The sequence below is a fragment of the Mustela nigripes genome, chromosome 7 (assembly GCF_022355385.1).
Source record: "Mustela nigripes isolate SB6536 chromosome 7, MUSNIG.SB6536, whole genome shotgun sequence".
NCBI lineage: Eukaryota > Metazoa > Chordata > Mammalia > Carnivora > Mustelidae > Mustela > Mustela nigripes.
Genome location: NC_081563.1, coordinates 37440346 through 37459314, shown reverse-complemented (window position 1 = coordinate 37459314; position 18969 = coordinate 37440346). Strand labels below are relative to the sequence as shown.

General features: G+C 41.8%; 1 protein-coding gene across 1 annotated transcript; it reads right to left on the bottom strand.

The window, feature by feature from the left end:
• Positions 1-2913: 2913 nt before the first annotated feature.
• SLC20A1 (solute carrier family 20 member 1) lies at positions 2914-18228 on the bottom strand. The gene is made up of 10 exons (XM_059405616.1): positions 17759-18228; positions 17474-17614; positions 17173-17258; positions 12148-12244; positions 9183-9302; positions 7422-7691; positions 6755-7313; positions 5606-5791; positions 4756-4840; positions 2914-3903 (listed from the first exon to the last, which is right to left on the bottom strand). Exons 1-10 carry the CDS (start codon positions 18102-18104, stop codon positions 3742-3744), a joined length of 2052 nt encoding a protein of 683 aa, XP_059261599.1. The 5' UTR covers positions 18105-18228; the 3' UTR covers positions 2914-3741.
• Positions 18229-18969: the final 741 nt, after the last annotated feature.

Below are 18969 nucleotides of genomic sequence, written 5' to 3'. Positions count from 1 at the left end.
AAAAAAAAAAAAAAAAAAAAAAAAAAAAAAAAAAAAAAACAAGGGAACAAACCAAGTAAAACAAACACAGGACTACAGTAAATAACAAAGGAGATAAAGAAACTCCCAGAGGGGCACCTGGGTGGCTCAGTCTGCTAAGCATCCAACTCTTGATTTCAGCTCATGTCATGATCTCAGCGTTTTAAGATCAAGCCCTGTGTCAGGCTCCCCACTGGGCGTGGAGGCTGCTTAAGATTCCCTCTCTCCAGGGACACCTGGGTAGCTCAGTTAGTTAAGCATCTACCTTCAGCTAAGGTCATGATCCCAGGGTCCCAGGATGGAGTCCCACATGTGCCTCCTTGCTCAGTGGTGAGCCTGCCTCTCCCTCTGCCACTACCCCTCCTGCTTGCTCAGCCTCTAAGAAGTAAAATCATTAAAAAAAAAAAAAAAAAAAGATTCACTACCTTTCCCTCTGTCACTCCTTTCCCCCAACCTAAGAAAGAAAAGAAAGAAACTCCCAGGACATGGAGTAAAATTTTAGGATGCAGATGTGGAACTGGTCTAGACTGGAGCAGATAAGCCGTGAGGGAGGTTTCCCCAACACTCCTGCTGTTTACAACAGTCCTAAAAGGAAATTAAGACAACTGGTACAGGGGGGCACCTGGATGGCTGTCCGTTAAGCATTCGCCTTCACCTCAGGTCAAGATCCTGGAGTCCTAGGATCAAGCCTGGTGTTGGGCTCCCTGCTCAGCGGGGAATGTGCTTCTCTCTCTCCCTCCCGCTGCTCATTCTTTCTCAGATAAACAAAAATCTTTACAAAAACAAAACTGGTACGGGGTCCTAAAAAAGACTACTTCAGGGAAAACAAGAAGTTGTATAAGAAAAGTGACTACATAGATTACTGTTAAGACTCAACAACTCAGGGCGCCTGGGTGGCTCAGTGGGTTAAGCCGCTGCCTTCGGCTCAGGTCATGATCTCAGGGTCCTGGGATCGAGTCCCGCATCGGGCTCTCTGCTCAGCAGGGAGCCTGCTTCCTCCTCTCTCTCTCTGCCTGCCTCTCTGCCTACTTGTAATCTCTCTCTGTCAAATAAATAAATAAATCTTTAAAAAAAAAAAAAAAAAAAAAAAGACTCAACAACTCAGTAACAGCTTTTAAATACTATGAATATTATCTTAACAAAATTAAGACCCAACTACACAGTGAAAGTGGGAGATTAGGGTCTGTATATGATAAAAGTTGAAGATGATGAAAACTACACATCATTTTCCACTATAGGAAGTCAAGAGCCAAAAGCTGGAAAGGCCAAGTAGTTACACAAACAATAACACTCAGCAACACTGAGATAAATACCAAAAGGACAGAGTGTCACAACATCATGAGAGGGAGACATGGTGGTGGGAGACCCATTTCTGTTGTAAGCCTTGCTGAATCACGTAACTCCTTCACATGCCCACATATAACCTTCGATTTTAAAAACTCGTTTAAAAAAAAAGGCAACCTCTATACCCAAAAAGCATAGACAAAGGCTCTCTGGACCATGTATTCCCGGCCCATGGTAGGTATTACTATATACGGAAATACAAACTCCCTCTGGTCTCTTCCCAGCTCTTGGGGTTCCTCTTTCCCACATCTAGCTGCTCTTCCTAGAGAAACACACTTTTTTTTTTTTTAAGATTTTATTTATTTATTTGACAGAGATCACAAGTAGGCAGGGAAGCAGACAGAGAGAGAGGGGGAGGCAGGCTCCCTGCTGAGCAGAGAGCCCAATGTGGGGCTCGATCCCAGTACCCTGAGATCATGACCTGAGCCAAAGGCAGAAGCCCAACCCACTGAGCCACCCAGGCGCCCCAAGAAACACATTCTTGATTGAAGTATTTTCTCAGCTGTTTTCTCCCAAGCCAAGGGGAAATGTTGAGGCTGGTCACTATTCATTTAATCACAGGGAAGACACGATGGAGAACTTGTGAGGTCACACAGCATCAGGAAAGGAAACCAATACCAAAACTCAAGAGCATCTCCTCCAAAACCTTCAGTTCAGGGATTAATGCTAAATTCTTCTTTACCATAATGAGCTCCCTCCTTCCTTCCTCAAATAAAAAAATCACAAGGCTACTTTCAGCCAGCCCCAAAGGCTACAACTGATAACAATTCTTTGCTACCATGTAATACTGGGAAAGATAAAGCTCCCCAGGCCAGTTCTGTCACCTGTAAGAGAGAGGTAAAAACCTATTTGAAGAGGTCTTAAGGATTAAATGTATATAAAAAGTTCAGCACAGTGCCTGACCTTAAATGGTGAACATCGAGAAGTTCATGGAATGTACCCAACCAGTGATCTAATCTCTCTCAGGCATAGGTCAGGCAGGCTTATCTTTATGAGGTATAGTGTGGCTTCTCAAAAGCATCTTCCTAAAACACAACTCTCAGGACAGGAATCATCAACATAATTTGCAAAGCAACGTACTTTTCATTAACTGTTCTGATCAAGGGTAAAAGAGGTAATGGGTCCAGACTGAAGAACCCAACACTGAGCATTTTTAAGTTGAGCTACCCACACACACATATACACACCCCACCTGTCTTAATATCCTTCATAATAGCAAAGCTAGGGACATTCTAAATAAGGATCTGGTAACAGTCCATTCAAACAGGAAAACTTTGTGGCTGTCAAACAATGCGTACATTTATACATGCTAATGTGAAAGTGTCTAGGCTGTGCTATTATAAGGAAAAATGCCAAACAGCTACAACAGTACCTATGGAGTTAAGTCACGTACATTCTGGGATCACAAGAAACTTACCAGGGAGGAGTGGGAAAGTTTAAGTAAGTCGGTAGTTCTCATTTAAGATGAGAACACTCTCCTAAGAATGGCATAGGGCTAACTGATCTATAGCCCAGATGCTTCAAACATGAACAAAAACCATGAGAACAAAATTTTCTAAAAACTGTAGGCTTTTTTATTCAGTTAAGAGGTAGACAGATGAACATGGAAGGCTGTCCCATTTAACTTGCCCAAAGTTCATATTCCACTCCATTCATCCATCCCACACTGCCAGAAATTGTAAAGAAATAACCAAGACAGCCAGAAGGCTTTTTCTTCCTACTTCTTTTCAGCAGTAATTGTCAATGAATTGCTTGCCAAGAAGTTTCTACTAACTTAAAAATTTTCACTGTGTCCAAAGAACCTCGTCCCTATAAGAAGTTCCCACATATGCCAACGGAACCTGCCACTACCGACAGGAGGGCAGAGTACAAATGGCTCTATTTCTCTAAGAGACTACAAGGGAAGCTTCAGTTATGTTTGTTGTTAGGTCCCTGTCTGTGCATGTTAGGGCAGAAGCTGGTGAAACCACCAAAGCAGAGCACACTGCGTCAAAAGGCTCTGAATGGTTGTTTTAAAAAAAAACAAAAAAAAACAAAAAAAAAAGGAATCACAAGTTATCTTCAGAGACAACATTAAAACATAATGGAATTGAAGCCTCATACAAAAAGTAGAGAATTATGTACAGGAATTCACAGCCCAGAAGGAAAAGGGACCTCAATAGGAACCAGTGGAAACCCAGCTATTTTACATAGCTAATTTTGAGACAAGTTGTATTTAGCACAAAAGCAATTATAGCACAAGTAACACTTCCCTCCCACAGCTCCCAAACTTTAAAAAAACTCTTGTCGGTCTTCTGTAACACTGTGATCCTTCTTGAAAGGAGCAGGAATGTGTAAGGTGGCCCCAAACATCAACACGAATTGTAATCTCAAACAGTTTCACACTGTGAGGATGACATATTTGAGGACTGCCATAATAGCAGCACTAATAACGCCAGAAATGGGGACGGTAACAAACCAGGCCATAAAAATGTTGCGGAAGAGTCGCCAGTCAACAGCCTTTTTGGATCGGAGCCATCCGACAGATACGACAGAGCCCACCTAGCAGAGAGGGATGGAGGACACTGGTTAGGAGAGGCCAATGGTATTCTGGTAACAGACTCATAATCATACATAGGTAAGCAGCCCCAAACTGCTGATGAGACTGATTCCATGCAAGATGGTTTGTAACAGGGTAAGAAGCAGATTACTCATGGGAAGACGAAGGCAATACAAAAATCCAATCATTACTTCTGTGGTAACTGGCGTAAAAAGACGAGAACGAGAACACTTCCTCTCTCCTGAGCTACCAGCTTTAATCAACTGCTTTAATAAAGTCTTAAATAAATCAAGTTTTAATATGTTATTTTAAGTTTCAGGTTTTCCGAGCATCATTTTAGAGGAGGACAGATATCAGACCTCATAGCGAATCACCTGGAGATACCCTAGAAGAGGAAGTATGACTCACAGGCTCCAGGATGAACCAACTTAAATTGCCTTAAGGAAGCTAGTTTCTTCCTTTTTCTAGTTATTACATGGCCATCAAGCAACTTCAGAATTCAACAAGATTCTCAGTATTTCAATTCTGAGGCTATGAATATACGCCTTCTATAATTAACACTGCCCTTCAACAGCCCAACATGCCTCACAGATGGGTTAACTATCTGTAAAAGGACTTTCGCCATTGTTTGGGGAGAACATACATTATCGGCTTAAATAAGAACACTCGACCCAAGGAATTATAAACTGTAAGCCTTTACATTATTACAGTCCTTTGTCCTAAATTTGTGAACTCTTCAAGACTCCAACTGCATAAAAGTTTCTAAACCACAGTTACTACATTAAAAAAAAAAACTCTTTGTATTACTAGAACCATTCAATAGACACAGTTCATATACCTTACACTATACTTACTTTACAGTGTGTTGTACTGATGGGAAGACCAATATTTGATGCAATTACCACCGTGAGGGCAGATGCCAATTCAATACTGAAGCCACTGTAGACATAAAAAGATTACTTGTCAAGAATGGAAGGTGATCTTTTTTATAAGCTAACATTACCTCAAAGTTAACCCAATCTTACTGTGATCCACTCAGTGACAAAACCTAACACTGACCTAACATCTTTCATTTGCTGTAGCTCCTGAAATCTGCTTTATTTTTACGATTTTATTTATTCCTTATTCATTTGAGAGAGAGAGAGCACAAGCACAGGGGTGGGAAGAGGCAATCTTAAAGGGAAGAGCAGACTCCCCACCGAGTAGGGAGCCCAATGGAGGGTGGGATCCCAGGACCTGGAAATCATGACCTAAGCCAAAGGCAGACGCTTAACTACCTGAGCCACCCAGGTGCACCTGAAATCTACTTTAAATTGGGCTCTCTTCCCTCTTTTCTAACATTTTTAAGGTTCTAAGGGTTCCTAAGAGCCCATTATTAAAGTCTGCACTTCTATTTTGAAGAATGTAATTAATCTTAGCTCTCAAGTAGAGACAAATAAAGGACAAGTATACAGACTATTTGCTCCACACACAGCCTTTCTCAGAAAAGTTATGTTATTAAGAGACCACTGGAGATGAATATTTGACCAAAATTTTGTTTAAGGGCCAGACAGTATATAAAATCGAAGTTCACAACAATGAGAGGAACACCAGAAAATAATTCAAGCTTGGGTTACATTAGCTGAAGATTCGTGTGGTAACACTACATATATTATGCATCCTAAGAAAATGAGCATTAGCCTAAGACCTGTTTTACCAACTTACCTAGAAGGTGTGATTGGTGTTAGATCTTTCCCCATGGTCTGGATAACTCTCCTTCCCCAAACCCACAGACCAATACAAATACCAACTCCACCATAGAGCAGAAGCCATATTGGTGTTGCCACTTTTGAAGAAACATCTCTTGTGTCATAAACCAGATACAAAGCAACCAGAGGACCGATGGCATTGCTGAAAGAAAAAAGAGGACAAAGAAGATTTTTCAGGCAGAACTAGAATTTGACAAGATCCAGTTTGCTAAATGACCTACTAGATTATTTAAAGCAAAGCTGTCAAGCTCATTTAGCAAACAGTCCTTTCAACAGAAATAAAGAGAACCCCAACATACACAGCAGAAAATAAAAGCTGCTCTCAAGAGAAGAATCCCATGCATTTGGTGGCCTCTCATCCAAGAGGTAGCCTAGAACAACTCAGGTTCCAATGACCAGTTTACAAACCACAGAACTAAGGCCAACAACCTCCAAATTCATTCCCTAGGGCAGTGATTTTTAAGCTTTTCATCTCAGTATTCATAGAATTTACTATCACAGAACTGGCCCCTATCTTGACAGAGAAGACTCTCCCTGAAGAATATCTGTGTTTATCATCTACAGAAACATTCTTTGTAATCTCTCTAAAGGGGGGGGAGGGGGATACACAATATTTTTTTTTAAGATTTTAAGTAGTCACAGGGTGCCTGGGTGGCTCAGTGGGTTAAGCCTCTGCCTTCAGCTCAGGTCACGATCCCAGGGTCCTGGGATCGAGCCCCACACTGGGCTCCCTGCTCAGTGGGAAGCCTGCTTTCCTCTCTCTGTCTCTGCCTGCCTCTCTGCCTACTTCTGATCTCTGTCAAATAAATAAGTAAAATCTCTTAAAAAAAAAAAAAAAAAAAAGGTTTTAAGTAATCTCTATACCCAACATGGGCCACAAACTTAGATGCTCTACAGACTGAGCCAGTCAAGCACCCCTCTAAAAAAAATTTTGCTGCCTGTTTAATTAAGTCAATAACAGCTAAACAGCTATTACCTCATCCTCTCTAGATTATTCGTGTCCCACAGGGTGCTATGGTACCAAAGCCACAACCACAGCCTTATAAAAAGGGATAAGGTGATACAAAACTAGAAAGCATGACGCGGAGACTCCAAGTCAACTGACCTGACATCATTTCCACCATGGGCAAATGACCCAAAGCAAGCTGTAAGGATCTGCAGGAACTGGAAAAGGAGAGACACCTCTGGCTTATCCTGGTCATACCATTCTTCGAGAGAGCTGCTACTTCCTTTTCTCTCCCCCAGACCCATCTCTGCCTTGACACTCATGTCCATCTCGGATGCCGAGTGAATATCAGACACAGCATTGCAGTAACTGGTGTAACTGTCCATTCGAATTCGCTTCTTGCTGTCTGCGTTAGGCCAGGTCAGCTTCTCCATTTCTTCACCTTTCTGTTCACCTTCTTTGGCACGGAATGAATCCAGAGGCATGCCACAAATTGCCATGGTATATGAAGTATAGCTATTATTGCGCCTCAAAGGTTTGTCGCCAGAGTCTCCCATGCAGTCTCCCACCTTGGCAAGATGTAATTTATGGAGCAGCTCTTTGTATAAGCCAGAATCTTTATGCACAGTGTGATACTGATAGTGCCCACTGGAGTTTATCTGGTTACTGACGGCTTGATTGAACTGAACAAGGTTCCCATTAGGCAACTGCACTGCCCCTAGCCAACACCAAAACAGTAACGTTAAAAACAAACATCATGGGGTCCAAACAATAAGCCTCCTCCCCAGTACAGGTAACAAAGTAAAATTCTTCTCACTCCACTCACCATTCATAGTGCCGTCTATGCTGGTTTCCTCTTTCAGATCCACGCTGGGAAGCCGCTCTTGCTCTGGAGCTTCCTCCAAGTCTCCGAGTTTGAACGAAACTGTTCTCTCTTCCACCACAGCCCGGAGGGGCACCGTGGCAGATCCTACCTCAGCAATAGGATTCCTGGTTTCAATATCACTGAGAGACAACTTTGTTTCTTCATGGTCTTCTTTCAAGCTATTCTTTTTTTCCATTAAAGGGCTTTCAGAAGGACTAGACTTTATTTCTCCTAGAAAAAAGGCGGGGGGGGGGGGGTTGGTTTGGTTTTGACCAAACTCATTCCACACCTTCCCTCCCCCTACCTCAAAAATATCCATCTCAACGTAATGTATTTCAGTGAAAATTTGGGATAGGTTTCCTTGTTTGCTTCACTTGCCATATCTCATATCTTTCCTTTGGGGAAGAAATCAACAGTGCTTCAGCAGTCACAAACTTTTTCAGTAAAGGGCCAGACAGTAAAATATTTTAGGCACTTTGGGCTCTGTTGTATATTCTTCTCCTTTACAAAACAAAGGTTTCGGTTTTATAAGGATAAAAACTATTCCTAGTTCCCTGCTAACCCATTCTGAGGTGAAACGTACCTCAAGCATGAGGTAGACAGATTGAAAATTTACACTGCATCTAATTCACGTTCTTTTTAAAAAAGGAATGCCCCCAAATTTCAGTCTAGGAGTTTAAGCAAAGGAACAGCTCAATGCAGACAACTACAGAGGAAAACTCGAATTCCCACCTCTGTAAAACAGAGATGTGCTTTAATGTTCCACACCTTATGGATCTAAATGCCCCGACTGAGCAGGAATATCCTCTGCCCAGTCTACAATGCCCAGTACATTTACACGTTCATTCAGGCAGCACAACCATGCTATAGACTAGGACCTAAAATATTAGCAAGACTGGTCTCTTTTCCCAAACTGGAGGAAAAACGAGAGCAGGAGGTCATGCAAGCCTCATTCCCACTGTGCGCAGGGCACAAGCACTTCAGTGCAGCTGCAATGACACAGCACTCTTCCTAGTGCCCCTGCAGTGTGTGCAGCCTTTCACTTCCCAAAGACAAAGGTGAAATCTCTAACCAATCATTTGCAGATGAAAAGGGCAGAAAGATTACTGTAACAAATCTCAGCCAGTAAGGAAATGAATACAAAGTTTAAATAAGACTAACACTAACAAAATTTATTCTGTATTTAATTATACTCTACTACCCTATGTAGTAATGGTCTAAACAATTCCTTCACATTAACAATGGAAAATATCTACCTCTCAAATCTGTGTGACAATTCTGAGAACCGACCACATCTAAAAGTCAGATACTAACAAGACACTTAAATTCGCATGTCAAAATCTGTGAAGTTACACACAAAAGTAGTTAGAATAGTTTCCCCCTTAAAAATTTTATGCCTACCCTTATTAGACTTTAAGATTTCCTCATACTTCGAAGTTAATGTTAAGCTACTTCTCTGTGTATTTGTCACCAGCAACTGATACAGTAAAAACTAGATTAAATGACCAGCTCATTCCCAACATATGCCAACTTTCCTTATAAGTAGGTCTCAGGTCATTTCAAATCAATAGAAACATAGTTTGGCCAATAAACCCATCTCCTGAAATCTCACTTAAATTTTTGACTTTGCCAATCTATCGGAATAATGTGTTTTTATTAACTGATCACACAAGAAACGAGCACATTCCTAGTTAAAATATTCTGCCACAATTTGTTACTTACGTTCGATTTTTCTCTTCATCCTGGGACATACAAAGAACCAGACGATAAGGGCACAGAAAACTGCACATCCCACCGAGATGAGGATGGTGCCCCACAGAGGAAGTTTGTCAAAGCCCAGCACTAGGAGATAAAATGGTGCATCTTGAAAACCCCAGGGCAACAGCCCCCTGCAACAATGTGTAAACCCTCCTCTGGGGACTCTGGAGTTCCCCAAGCCAGCCCATCACCCTTTACAATTGCTGCCAGTCTTAAGTCCACAGGGTTTTCATTGTGTTCCTGACTACATAAATTCAGGAGGGGAGAAAAATCCCCCAGTCCTCTGAAACCCACACCACCACCTCTGGCCCACTCTCCACACCTGCTAGATTAGGTTCAAGTCTCCCAAGCTCCTTCAAAAACTGGGTGTTTTTTTTTTCCTTTCTTTACTTAGAAGATAATAAGGATCGCTATTCTCAGGATCTGCACTAGCTATGAAAAAATGGAAGCATTCTACTCCCTAGCCTCCAGATGGTAGCTGCCACACATTATGTTTGCATATACAGATTTTGATATTAAAAAGAAAAGGGCCCCAAGAGTCGTCTTTGTCATAGTGACAGAATTCTCTGTGGAAGTTACCACATCCACTATTATTATCCTCCAGTAAAATCCTTTAAAAAGATTATCTCTTAAGAGACATTATCAAACTAAGATACAGAAAAACCAGATTATCTATCAAAAGATAAGAATAGTTCAAAGGGCTATCTTTCACAATAAGAAAATAGTTCAGTGGTAATTTCATTAACAAGCCTTATCTTAGGGACTTGCCTACTTTCCACCTAGCTTTGGGATCATCAGTATCAGAACTCTTCTGCTTATCACTTATATGCCAACAAGTTCCAAGCCACTAGCCTAGACTACTGACTGAAGCAAAACACTACAGAATTCTATTTTAGCCTAAAAGATGTTATAATGATTATAGTTTATCCAAGAATAGCTTGGCTACCTACAGTTCTTTTGCTTTATTCTGATTAGGAATTAAATTACTTAGAAAATGGAAAATTTAGGGGAACCTGGGTGGCTCAGTGGGTTAAAGCCTCTGCCTTCGGCTCAGGTCATGATCCCAGGGTTCTGGGATGGAGCCCCGCATTGGGCTCTCTGCTCAGCAAGGAGCCTGCTTCCCCTCCTTCTCTCTCTGCCTGCCTCTCTGCCTACTTGAGATCTCTGTCAAATAAATAAAAATCTTAAAAAAAAAAATGGAAAATCTATTCTCCCCCAATTATTAATATTTAAAAATCAGATATAAATTGTGGTCCCTTCAAAACTAAAGTTCTATAGTGACTATAAATCTTTCCATTTTAATTCCTATCAATTCTAACCATGTATTTAGTCACACAAACTAAAATATTCATGAAATTTAATCAATCTCTATCACAATTTAAATTTGCCTGTGTTCCAAGTTCCCCAAAGAGGGGAAACGAGAAGGGGAAATTTTTCTTGTAAATGATCCACAAAGAACAGAACAGAACAAAAACATCCCAAATTCCTTTTTCAAAAATGATTTCACTGAACTACAAGCTTTGCAGCTACCAGATAAAACTTCAGTGCTGAGAGCCTCACAGGAGACTTTTTTAGTTTAGCACAAAGACTTCAATTTAAAAAAGAACAAAAATGTAGCATGCAAGCTTTTCTTTGCCCATACCATTTGGTAAGGAGTCTGGTATCCCCTAAGTAAGATCAGTGTTCTCATTAAGTTGTCCATTTTCTTTCCTAATTATTCCAAAAATAAAGACAAGGTTAAAAAAAATACTGAGCTAATTTCATTTTTGGTCAGTGACTTATTACTTCAGTGAAGTTTAAGAAACAAGTTATGATCTATTAGTCAGAAAAGTAATCAATTTAGTTGCCCCAAGGAGCATTAAAAAAAAAAAGCTAGAGAGGGGTGCCTGGGTGGCTCAGTGGGTTAAGCCTCTGCCTTCAGCTCTGGTGGTGATCTCAGGGTCCTGGGATTAAGCCAGGCATCCTGCTCCCTGCTCAGCAGGGAGCCTGCTTCCCTCTCTCTCTGCTTGCCTCGATGCTTACTTGTGATCTCTATCCATCAAATAAATAAAATCTTAAAAAAAAAAAAAAAAAGCTAGAGAATTATCTGAAAATACGGGTGCAGAGCACACAGTAAGAGCAAGCAGCTTCTCTACATGAGTGTCTTGGGCAGCAATGTACAATGTATTTTTTCCAGTGGGTCACGGTCAAAAGATCAAAAGCCACTGACTTGACCATCAAGTCAAATGACCCTAGACAGCAAAATGACTGATCAAAGCATGTAACGTCCTGTAAATTACAAGTGACTGATCTTTTTCAGTTCCCAAATTAAACATGTATCATAATTTAATCCATGCTTTGCCTCAGTCCCCAAATAAAAGCAATCATTTTAATCTTTATATCCTCACAAATTATTTTTCCTCTTAGCTGCATGAATTCTTCTTCCAAGTGTACTTAGACCAGTTGTTAAACATCCCAGCTCTTCTCATTCAAGCAGATTCAGGGAAGTAAATTTAGTGCTTAGAAACAAAGGTAGCTCCATTTGGGAGAGAAAAATGAGAATATCCAGCAAACCAGTTCTAAATGACTGATTATTGAAGACCAAATATAACTAATGACTCTTCAGTAGTCAGTAGGTGAGGTCATTATCACTTCCAGTATTTTCAACATAGATAGGAGAAAGGGAGGGAGAAGGTCATATTATCGTGGATCCTGTGAAGACTAAAGAGTAAAGGTCTGTAGTGATTTAGAATCTTAGCAGGTCTCTTTGGTTGAAAAACTATCTAGGTTAACTCAGCATACACTAGCCTGCAGCCTTCTGAAATGGGTGCAGGCCAGCCACCTTCTAGGAGATTTCAGCCCTGTAAAGCAAAAAGGGGTAAATTGGGCATTTAATGCAAGTTTTATAAACAACTTAAATTCACATTTAAATATTTTGTTATGTACTTACAAGGTGCTCCAGTATACATGATGGAAAAAAGGTTTATTCCAACTGTGCAGGCATAGAAAACTGGCAAAGCTCGCAAACCATTAGGAACTGGATCTGCCTGTAAAAGATTAAGATCAATACCTTAAAAGGTGTTAAAGTTAATTCATTTCCAAAGAACCTTGTAAAGGGGGAGGTTCAGGAATTACAGTGCCGGCTAATGGTCTCCACAGTAGTAGGAAAATCCCAGTTGGCCTTGTTCCTAGAAGTCTCCCTTACCAAGGCTGATCTCATCTTATACATCTACCTGAACCTAAGTTTGTGTTTGGTTTTTTATTATTTGAGGGGGGAAGGGTGCTATTTCTAACAAGGCTACTTATACCAGTGACTGGTAATGTCCCAAATAATCAGTTTCATCACCCAGTATTTTTTTTTTAGATTTTATTTATTTGACAGAGAGAGAGAGATCACAAGTAGGCAGAGAGGCAGGCAGAGAGAGAGGGGGAAATAGGTACCCTGCTGAGCAGAGAGCCCAATGTGGGGCTCGATCCCAGTACTCTGAGATGATGACCTGAGCTGAAGGCAGAAGCCTAATCCACTGAGCCACCCACACACCCCCATCACCCAGTATTCTAAGGAACCTGATGGCCAAAAGTAAATCTGAGCAGACATCTGAGATGTACTATACATTTGTAAAAGACGTCAAAACATAGACAATGAGAGGGTGCCTGGGTGGCTCAGTGGGTTAAGCCTCTGCCTTCAGCTCAGGTCATGATCTCAGGGTCCTGGGATCGAGTCCCACGTCGGGCTCTCTGCCTACTTGTGATCTCTCTTTGTCTGTCAAATAAATAAATAAAATCTTGAAAAAGAAAAAAGAAATGGACAATGAGATGTGAGGACATTCCTCAGCATGTCTGCAAAGATTTGTTTTCTTTTCTTTTCTTTTTTTTTTTTTTTTTTTACAGATTTTATTTATTTATTTGACAGAGATCACAAGCAGGCAGAGAGGCAGGCAGAGGGAGGAGGAAGCAGGCTCCATGCCGAGCAGAGAGCCTGATGCGGGGCTCAATCCCAGGATCCTGAGATCATGACCTGAGCCGAAGGCAGAGGCTTTAACCCACTGAGCCACCCAGGCGCCCCTGCAAAGATTTCTTAAAACCAAAATATGCAGAATTTACCTGTGACAACCATTTTTTCTAGACATCAATAAATATGCCATATTAATGATCTACCAGAGTGCTAAGATAAAAATGAATTGTACACTAAGTCACCTCCTCATTCAACAGACTATGCCAAACACTATTCTGAGCACTAAAATATGGGAATGAATTGAGACAAAGTTCCTGCCCTCAAAAAACTGGCATTTACATTCTAGTACAGAAAAAAATAGCAATAAATACTATAAAGAAAATAAAGAGTAAGGGGCAGTGATGGAAGGAGGGGCACACTAGGGAGTATCAGTGGAACAAAGACACAAATGTGTTAAGTCAACAAGCCAGTACATATCTAAAGGTGGGGAAAAAAGCAAGGGGGGAGGGTATATTCCAGAGTACAAAAGCCCTCAGGCAAAAACTCCAACAAATGTTTAAGGAACTGCACGGCTAGTGTGACTGGAAATAAAAGTTGCATTAACAACAAATGTGTGTTAATTCTATAGGAAAACACCGAAGTCAAATCCTTAAAGAGAATACAGATCTGAATATATGGGGAAGACTAAACTTTGAAAGATATTACCCTAAAGGTTTAATGCTGTCTTGATCACAATCCAAAAAGAAAATCTTGAGAAGAAAGGGAAAGACCCATAGTGATTCTAAAACTTCTGACTAGGGATGCCTGGATGGGTCCTGGGATCTGAGCCCCATGGTGGGGGGGGGGGGGGGGGCGTCATCCCCTGTTTAGTGGGAGTCTGCCTCTCCCTCTCCCCCAGCTCATATTCTCTCTCGAATAAATAAAATCTTTAAAAAATAAAGAAAAGAAAAAGAAATGAAATACAGACTTGTAGTCTAAAAGGCTAAATTCGGGGGTGCCTGGTGGCTCAGTGGGTTAAAGCCTCTGCCTTCGGCTCAGGTCATGATCCCAGGGTCCTGGGATCGAGCACCACATTGGGCTCTCTGCTCAGCAGAGAGCCTGCTTCCTCCTCTCTCTGCCTGCTTCTTTGCCTACCTGTGATCTCTGTCTGTCAAATAAAATCTTAAAAAAGAAAAGAAAAGGCTAAATTCATAAATCAGCCTGGAGGGTGGGGAGGGCAGGATAAAACAAACTGTGTTCTCCCTTTTACTCCCTCCAGACTCCTCTGGGTCACTCACAACAGGTAACCAAGGCTAACAACTTCACATAATTTGTATTATTATATGACCCATCTAACACACACTTTAATCTTTACCTGGAAATAATGTAAATATCTCACCACACAATTACGTAAGATGTGAAAAAGGGGTCTTCAGAATTCCCCATCTTCAACCAGAATAGTTCCACTGTTTACATACTGGATTTTCACATAAGCCTTTGTATAGAGAAAAAGGCTCCTCTTAGTTAGAAAAGATGTCCTAAATTTAATGTGATTCCTAACAAAAGGGGAAATGCTGAACAACCTGTTTTCTCTGACTAGCATTTAAATACTCGATAGGAAAATTTACCCTTTTCCCCTATTTCCTGTTTATTGCCCTCGGTCCTTATGAGGAAGTATGGCACCTCCATTCTGGTTTTTCCTAATAGACTACCCAATACCCTTGAAATAGACATTGAGAAAACAAATTTTTTTAAAAGCAATTTTAATGTTAATTCCCAAAACAGAATCTTGAGTTGGAAAGCATTTTAATGGTCAAATATTCAGACTTTAACTGCCAGGATGCCCAAAGGTTACCAGCATTAGGCTGTTTTCTTGAGATTTAAAACCTGAGATAACCAGAACTATTCATATTCATCACCTAAAGACTCACTGATAGACTGGACACAAGGGTACATATGTGCCATGGGGAGGAAAGGGAGGCCTGGAGGTCAAGAAGGTCCTCAAAGTCAATACTGTTTTAAACACTATTCCCGGGGCGCCTGGGTGGCTCAGTGGGTTAAGCTGCTGCCTTCGGCTCAGGTCATGATCTCAGGCTCCTGGGATGGAGTCCCGCATCCGGCTCTCTGCTCAGTGGGGAGCCTGCTTCCCTCTATCTCTCTCTCTCTGCCTGCCTCTCTACTTGTGATCTCTTTGTCAAATAAATAAATAAAATCTTTTTTTAAAAAATTAAAAAATAAAAAAATAAACACTATTCCAATCATTCTTGATCATGTCCACCCTCATTCCCCCATAATGAATATATAGTTAAGAAGTTAATATACTTAACTTAAGCTACTGACTTTGGGTAAAAAATACCTGTCACGCATTTCTCAAATCAGAGATCGGGCCACTGAAAATCCCTCAGAGCACCACCACCATTCTCCCTCCAAGAAAGAAGACAAGTTTGTTTTGTCTGGAGACACACAAAGCCTCTCCAGAATCAGAACAATCTGTTTCCCAATTATCAACAAAGACCCAATGTAAACTTTTATATAAAGCAGGAATCCCCTACAGAGGATCCTAATTAATTCTCCTGGTATCTGGTATAGAGCAAGCTATATGCCTCTAATAAGACTGAAGAATCTGAGCTGTGACTACTGGTATGCCTCAAATCTAAGCATCATGTTATCATATGCTACAGCAGTTCTGGGGAATTGGGAGGGTAGGGGCTCTCCATACCTGTTTGCTAAATAGAACAGTAGCATATTTCAAGGCCAATAATAGTAACAATTAACTATTTACTCTCAAGTTATAACCAACCTACAAAAGTTTCAAATTTTCCAAATATTCAACTGCTATATTCTACCACACTCGGGTCACAGGAAAAGTGATTAATGAATCATGGTATTTCCACAAAGGTACAAATCCTTCTCTACAGAAGCTTATAACTAGACCAAACAAATGGCTCTGAATATATTCTTACCCTTTGGGATTAAGCTGCCTATCTTCCTTCACTCAGATTTCTTCCATTTAGGAGCGTTTTTAAGAACTTACAATAGACAGTTAAGAGCCATTCACCTCAAAAAAAGAACAACTTTGTTTCCTGAGAAAAATGCATTTATTCTTACTCAGTAAATAACTCAGTCCAATGACAACATTTCTTGTTGTCTACATTTATTTTGGAGCCAGCACCAGAATTCTAGATAAAAGAAATGCTATTGGGTCACTCAAAAGGGATTTTCAAATAGGACAGGAAATTAAATGACTGTCTGGAAACCTTTTTTTGGCCAAGAAAAACAAAACAAAACTACCTTTATTGGCTCTTTTTACCCAGTCTAAGAAATTAGAGTCAAGTCACTGTGAGAGAGAGTCTCCACCTAGAAGCTTATAAACTGGTTATGAGGGGCGCCTTGGTGGCTCAGTGGGTTAAGCCTCTGCCTTCGACTTAGGTTGTGATCTCAGGGTCCTGCGATCGAGCCCCACATCAGGCTCTCTGCTCAGCAAGGAGCCTGCTTCCCCCACTCTCTGCCTGCCTCTCTGCCTACTTGTGATCTTTCTTTCTGGCAAATAAATAAAATCTTTAAAAAAAATAAACTGCTTATGATAATCAGTACTACAAAATTAACTATGTGGAGACCCAAACTACTCAATTTAACTAACAGCTTTAAAAAAAAAAAAAAAAAAAAGCCTCAAGAGACACCGTGACTTCCTGAACCCCAAGCTCTTAAGTCAAATTGATCTGCATATGATAGTTTAGGTAAAGCAATAATCTGCAAACACTTCTACAAAGCCCCCCTGAATAAATTTCCTTATTTTCTCATTCCCAGCCTCTCCTATTTCTTGGGACACCACAGTACTCATTCAATTTTTCCTGCCTGAATGCATTCCTGGTTACCGCAAACTTGTTTCTTTCAGAAAACTTAGCGACATACAAAAACTATACCAAACATAAATTTTTTAACTTTCTAAGGCCACACCAATCACATCTGGAAGAATGCTAGCAGTCTGAATACCACTGAGTATGACCCATCAAAGGTCATAAAGGAGGAGAGAAGGATTACCTTACGGAGGATGAATGCACGAACAAGGAAGAATAAAATTCCAGACATAATACCAGAAAGCAGTGGAGAGATGAACCAAGACATCACTGGAACAGAACACAATAAAATAAAAAAAAAAAAAAATGTCAACTAATGAAAATTAGAAACCAAAAACAAACCAACCAAAAAAAAAAAAAAAAACCACTTTACATTTTAATATTCTATCTTCAAAACTTTCTATTTTACACCATATATTTCATATAATGCCATGATAGCACATGACAAGAATAAAAATTTAAAAACCATTTAGAATTAAACATACCAATTTTTATCAGTTCAGACCACTTGACACCCTCCTGCCCCTTTGCCACAAGGGAGAAACCAATGGTTGCACCAACAATACAATGGGTTCCAGAAATGGGAAGCTTCAAAAACGAAGCCACTAGTTGCCACACAGCAGAACCTGAAACACAGGCAAGTTTTATTAAATGGCAAAATTCTTAGGAATGCGCTGCATTCTGCAGAAGAAAATCTGAAAGGGAAAGCACGGAAGGGAAATACCCATTTGTTCACCCGCCATTAAGGGACACACATAAAAAGAACTTACCAAACATCGCACTGACGGAGCCGGCCATCAACAGCTGTTGGGTCGCGTTGTACATCTCCACGTCGATCAAGCCCTTCCTGATTGTTTCGCTCACTTTGGCCCCCAGGAGGACGGAGCCCACGGTTTCAAAGATACTAGCTAGGATACAGGCTTGCTTGAGGGTCACGACACCTGAGCCCACAGCTGTACCAAACGAATTTGCTACATCATTGGCTCCCACGGAGAACGCCAAGACAAATGCAATAACGAAGCCCAGGATCAGCATCCATAGGTAGTCCACCAATGGACCAGAAGCAGCAGTAGCAGCAATAGTACTGGTAGTCAGCGTTGTCACGGTAGATGCCATTCTCTAGACTAGTGGTTTTGTTTTTTGTTTTTTTTTTTTAAATTATAGGAGAATTACTGAGCGGCTTTCAAGATGTGTAAACAGAATATGAGGTATCAAAAATGCTATAATAAATAATATATATTATATAAAATTAAATACTGTAAACTACGGCACAGAAACCGAGCTGGGGAGTTACTGCTATACGCTGCGTATGGGCATCTGTTGTCTGGGGTTTCTTTGGCTCTGGAGGGCTAAAAGCAAGGAGAATTCCATGGCGGAGAAGAGAAAGGACGCAAGTTCATCCTGGGGGGGGTGGGGGAGAAAATAACAATAGAAGCGCGCCCTTGGGGAGCCCGTGCAGCACCTCGCGCTGGCCCACGCGGCAGGGGGACTCGGCCTTGACCCCCGCCCGCATCCCACCGGCCCCGGCCCCGGCCCCGAGCAGGGCTGGCGAGGCGGTGGGCACGTGGCGCCGGGGACCTCTTCGGCCGGCGCGCGCCCAGCCCGCATCCCCCCAACCCCCGCCTCCCGCCGCCGCCCGCCCGCGCGCGCCCTCCCCACGAAAACCGGAAAAGGGCCATTCCCGCGCGCGCCGCCCGGGGACCGCCAAAAAGGCCCGCGGGCGGGCAGGGTGGGGGAGGGAGGCGAACAGAAACGAAGCCAGAATCTCGCCGCACCGCCCGCACCGGCCCACGCGGCCGCCTCCCGCGCCACGGCATCGGCGCCTGGCCGCGGGGAGAAGAAAGCCTTATCCAAGGTGGCGCCACTACTCACCAGAGGAAACGAAGAGCCGAGCGGGAGACGAGAGGTGCAAGCCGCGGCGGTGGGCTGGAACCACAGACGCACGCACCTGGGGTCGACGAGGAGTCGGCCCGGGGCGGAG

Bases quoted from the DNA above. Each gene is read 5' to 3' on its own strand.
- SLC20A1 (XM_059405616.1), bottom strand. From the start codon at position 18,104: ATGGCATCTACCGTGACAACGCTGACTACCAGTACTATTGCTGCTACT. The intron at 17,615-17,758 runs GTAAGTTCTTTT...CCTGTGTTTCAG, and splicing joins CTCCGTCAGTGCGATGTTTG to GTTCTGCTGTGTGGCAACTA. The intron at 3,904-4,755 runs GTAAGTATAGTG...CCTCTCTGCTAG, and splicing joins TCAGTACAACACACTGTAAA to GTGGGCTCTGTCGTATCTGT.